The following is a 5,606-nucleotide window of genomic DNA, read 5'->3' as shown; positions in this document are numbered from 1 at the left end:
GCCGCCTTCGGCTCCCTCTCCGCAGGAACACATTTACACAGGAAGCTCATTAAAATGGATGAGGCTCCCTCCACGCTTGCACCCTCCCTCCCTCTATCTCAGTCACTCCCTGCCCCCCCCCCCTTATCTCACACTTTTTCCATCTCCTTACTCCAAGCGTTGGTTCATCTTTCTCCGTCACCTCGCTCCGTCTTCTCCTTCACTTTCTTCATCACTGTTTTAAGCCTCCACGTTTTCCACTTCCTCAGTTTCTACCTTTCTCTTTACTTCTTTGTGACCCCCCCACCCCCCATTTGCCTTGCACATGTTTGGTGAGCTTAGTGCCATTTAAGGCCAGACAAATGGAGCGCCAGGCTCTAAGCCTATCGAGCAGCCCTAATGATTTGTTTTTAACAATGGGCCCTAATGGGCCCCAGATAATCAATGATGAGGGGTCGATGGAAAGGTGAGCCGTGGAGAGAGTTGGAGAGGGAGAACGGAGAGAGCTTCCATCTCTAACTCGCTTCCTTTTAGTTTATTTTATTGCTGTTTTTTTGTTTTGTTTTTGTTTTTTTAGTTTTGCTTGCTACTTTTTGTCATTTTCATTCTTTCTCCACACTTAACTTATTCAACTTGCCATTTGTGACCCATCATACTGAAATGAAAATCAAGTTAAATTTGGTCAAAATTACCTCATTACATTTTCAGATTCCTGGTTTTAAATGCTATATTTTGATACCTGGATCGTTCTGATATAAGTAAATCCATAAATATGACTTAATTTGTCTTGTTGGTTATGATAATACATAAATATTTGGTCTCAAGCCTAATTTTATGTAATTTTAACGAAGAATTTTTGATGTCCTTATAAAGATGAAACCTCAGATTATATTTTTAATAATGTGATTTCCCAGCTGAAAAGAAACAAAAATATTTCTAGCTTACAGGAAAAATCTCAAAATTTTAAGGCGTTTTTCCTCAAAATCAGGTGTTTTTGTTGCTACTGCTCAAAAAAGTGCTTCAAAATTTTGTTTCAGTATTTTAGACAGTTCATTCAAATGATACATTGATAAGGCATTTATTCATTATGTTTTGACAAAATGCAATTTTTGCAGGCGTTTAAATCAAAACACTATATTTGCCTATTTCTCCTTATCCCACTTTTAGACTTAATCCTCGTTTCGATGTGATGGGTCACATTTTTTCTTCACGAAAAATACACATTATTTTGAAAGGCTGCTGCACTCTTGTCTTTAGATGCACATGCTCCTACACACAGGTAGATATGGACTTCACACCACTGTTTCATTGTTAATATAGTGGCTCTAACGTGCCGCTCCAGCAGCCTTCAACAACTCTGAGAAATGCTTTTCACCACAATTTGAAGCTGGCCTTTTTTAGGACGTAGTTGAGGAAAATATTTCGTTAGAGACCCCACACAAGGGCATTATCATGCTAAAACATGAGGGTGGCTTCTCTAAACTGCTGCTACAATGGCAACTCAAACTTCTGCTTAAAGAATATGTTATGCTGTGTCATTCAGATTTCCTTCAAGAGGAAGTGAAATGCTCAATCTGAAACCTTTGTGCTGGTTAATGCAGCCAAGGTTTCTTCTCCCATCTTTGCCAATTCTTATATTAAATTAATTTACATTACTGAGCAAAAGTCTCAAGTCATCCCTCATTTCTTTATATTTTTTATTCTAAGTGGTTTTGAGCTTTTTTTAAAATCTTCAATAGCTTTCTTACTCATTAATATCCAGTATCTGATCATTTTCAAATAAATGTTTAAGTCAGTTACCTCTGAATTAATCAGGCATAAGAAGGCTGCTAAACTCAAAAGATGAACTACTGTTGACAAAAAACATCAGAAGAACTTGACACACAGTAATTGATCAACTGAAGGATAACTAATCTCTCAGTTCTTTTTGTATTTTTTAATATGATCTGATATAGCTTTTTTTAAGAACCTGGAACTTCAGTTTCTCCACCAAATGTCCACTTTCCTGTTTGTTTTAAGCATAAACTGCACAGCATTCTGTCATCGTCAGGTTTAAGGATGCAAAACAAATGAAAACCTGATTTGAATGAATGGTAGATTAACAGGCTCCTGCAGAACTTGAAGAGGTAATTCAGTCAGTGAAGCAGGTGTGTTGGAGCAGAGAAACAAGTAAAACATGCAGGATAATGRCCCTCGAGGAACAGKWTTGCTCACCCMTTGGCATTGTATCTTGCAATAAACAAGAAATGTGAAATTATGTTCTTCATAACAAATAAACAATAAACTTTCTACCATTATCTTGGTCCTATGATCTTAATTGTAAACTTGAGATGATGTAGGTAACACAAAAGTTAACTTGTTAAATGTAGCAGGCAGGACTATTAACAGAGACAACACATATATAATCAGGGGGACACAACCCTGCAAAAACTCAAGTATTTCACGTTTGGCATGGACCTGAGACTGAGATGAATATTAGTCCATCCCAGGAAATTTATTTTTATTTATCAGAAGATGAAGCAGAGACAAAAGTTAACTAATGTTAGATAAAGATGATACTTCAGCTCAGATTCTTCCWGTCCTAATTTTTAGGTCATCATCAGCTGTCTATGAAGGCCACTTTAAACAAACTTTTCATCAGCTTTAATGTTTATTAGTTTGCACATATGAACGGTTGTTTAACAACATTTTGCCTCATTTGTGTATCTTTGGCAAAAAGGCACTCCAAACCACATTAAGCGGGAGGGGGTTAAAGAGAGCCTYCAGGAAGTGAGAGGATGGAGTTAGATAAAAACGGATGGATGAATGGTGAGGCCTGGTTAACTCTCCTCGGTCCTGTGTGGCTAATTACTCAGTGTTCTGTCAGAGAACAGCCGCAGCTCACAGAGTACATTCACACTGCACCACTGGCCTCACACACACACACACACACAAATTAGCAGACATATTCACACAAACAAGCCCAGATTTAGTACGCACAGATGAGCACGCGTGGAGACCGCCAGCTTGAAAAATGGAACAAACAAACACTAAGCTCCCCCCGCCTCGCCTTAACACACGAAAATATATACACCCCCACTGTCTCCCAGAGCTGCACCACACAGCGCCTGACCGCTCTGCTTCCTGCTTATTTCCCCCTCCTACCCCTCACCAATCTCTCTCTCCCACACACATACACACACACACACAAACACACCCCCTGCTGCCGCACCGCCGGCCCATTATCGATCCCTCGCCTCTCCCCGCGCCACATAAATAATCGACAAGCAATTACCCGCCCACTCCCGCTGCCCCTGGCTTTGTTTGGGAGGCGCAGGGGCCAGCGTTGGGGGTGGGGGGAGGAAGAGCTGGCGTGCAGGCGTGCAGCTCCACAGTGGTAGCCAGGAGGTTATTGGATCCTTACGAGATACATGTATGTGGAAATGTACATGTTCACACGAGGACGGCGCAGTGCAGTGRAGGAGTTAAAACAGTGCTCAGGAAGTGAAAACTGAAGAGAAAAACACAAAAACTGGGAATGTGTACTGATTCAAACCGACAGGTGATTAACTCTTTCAGCTCTTTGAAAGGAGGAAGGTGTTTTATTTTGTTTTGTTTGTTTTCAAATGATGAATAATGCTGGTATTGCAAGCAGGAAACGCATRCCGTTTCAGCAGCAGCTACAGTTTTGTTTACCTGTCACTGTAATGTGCGTCCCGGTGCTGCGGCAGGCCTTGCTTGCGTCTCTGGCTGGATGATGAAGAGCTGCCTGCTGAGGGCAGGTGAGCTTCTAATGCTGCTGGATTCCTGACTGCTGCGACCAGCGCCTCCTGACGAGTGCGCAACAGATCTGTGAAAAAAAAAAAGAGTACAAAGGAAGAACATGTGATGAAAAATTTAAAGCTGAAAACAAAAGAAAGTATAGACAAAAACCAGAGTTGTAAAGTAACTAAGTACTAATACTTTGTTACTGTACTTAAGTAGAAATTTTGGTTATCTGTACTTTATTGAGTAAATTAATTTCAGCCAACTTTTTACTTCTACTTCTTACATTTTCACAAAATTATCTTTACTTTCTACTCCCTACATTTAAAAAAAATGTATGAAGTAGAAAGTCATTACTCCTATTTTATTCCGGCTCGTTATTGTTAAAAAAAATCTGTCCTGATAAACTGCGCCTTTGAATTTAATTGTGGTTGAATGAGAAGTATAAATATATACCATTATGACACATATTAGTTTGTACACAATCCATCACAGCTGCACACCTTTTAAAAAATGTATTTGGAAAATCTAGCTTCTCATTTTTACTCAGTACTTTTACTTTTAATACTACATTACATACATAAATTTAGTACATTTTATGTCAGAAATTTACTTTTGATTCTTAAGTACAAAATAAGTCAGGTACTTTAAGACATTTACTCAAGTAATATTCTTAGAGGAGACTTTAACTTTTACCAAAGCAATTTTATAACAAGATACTTGTACTTTTACTCAAGTATCACTTTGTGTTACTTTATACAACACAGTCAAAAACAAAGTTACATACTGCTTCTATACAGTGTTCAACCCCTTGAATACGTTCAGTCATGGTCAAATTAAATGAATTTAATTTAAAAAATGGCCAAGTAAGTTCAAATTTCTACTGAGTCATACCAAAGAAATAAAAATATGTAATGTATTGACCACATTCATAGTGTTCAGCACAAGCCTTTTGGGCTGAAATCAGAGTTTGTGAGGATTAGTTAGTTACACTGATAACTGACTCCATGTTCTTAACAAAAGAGCTCTGTCAGGCTGCGTGGGGTTCGGGGCAACTTGGAGTTGTTAGTTGCAGTCGTAACATTACGACTTCCTGGAGGGWCTGTTACACTCTCACTATCTTAGCTGCAAGTGTTACAAGTCTCAATGAAAATAAAAAAAGTTGTCAATTAAAAACTATTGTCTTGTAGAGATATACTGTATAAAACAGTTAAGAATGCAGAAAGCTCAGAAAAAAAACGTAATAATACCTTTGAAAAACTACTCGCCTAATTCACCTTAAATGCTGAAAAAGTGTTTATGTCTGCATGTAAAGAAAGAGACAAAAWATGCACACGATGTTCAAAATCCACCTGTCAGACTGAGGAACTCAAGTTTAGAGCAAATGCGAGAACATTCAGTTTCTGCTAAATAACAGTTTTTTTATCCTGAAAAGTTAGAATATCTGTATAAATAAATCGAGCCAACTTTATTTTTATTTTTGCACAAATAACAAAAAAAGCAACATCACACAACTAGTCCGCAGTGTTTTTACACCTCCCCGCCACCACAGTAATCATGCCTTCATCCCTCCGTCTCTGCCTGCCCTCCACCTCCACCTCCTGCCCTCAACCGCTCGCCTCATTCCACCTCTTCCTTCCCTCGGCCTCCTTTTCTCCCTCGCAGGAGATGAGGACTCATCATTATCAGCCGGGCCAGGCCACACCAGGAGACATGGCTTCTAATGAGAGAAAAATCCATCCGGCTCTTTCTCTCCTCCCTCTCGCTCCCTGCCTCAATCTATCCACTCCCCCCACCCACCTTCTCCCGCCAACACACCACAGACGCACACACACACACACACACACACACACACACACACACACACACACACACACACACAC

General features: G+C 39.6%; 1 protein-coding gene across 3 annotated transcripts in view; it reads right to left on the bottom strand.

Annotated features, from left to right (window-relative positions):
- The window catches only part of samd11 (sterile alpha motif domain containing 11), a 58,456-nt gene that overhangs the window by 9,713 nt on the left and 43,137 nt on the right, over positions 1 to 5,606 (bottom strand). For all 3 annotated transcript variants that reach the window (XM_014015739.1, XM_014015740.1, XM_014015741.1), the window contains exon 7: positions 3,655 to 3,808. In XM_014015739.1, the coding sequence (XP_013871193.1) occupies positions 3,655 to 3,808 (154 nt within the window). The remainder of the gene's footprint in view (positions 1 to 3,654; positions 3,809 to 5,606) is intronic.

Source organism: Austrofundulus limnaeus, unplaced genomic scaffold (assembly GCF_001266775.1).
Source record: "Austrofundulus limnaeus strain Quisiro unplaced genomic scaffold, Austrofundulus_limnaeus-1.0 Scaffold134, whole genome shotgun sequence".
Taxonomy (NCBI): Eukaryota; Metazoa; Chordata; class Actinopteri; order Cyprinodontiformes; family Rivulidae; genus Austrofundulus; species Austrofundulus limnaeus.
The sequence above is the reverse complement of the archived record's forward strand: the minus strand, read 5'-3'. Positions and strand labels throughout refer to the sequence as shown.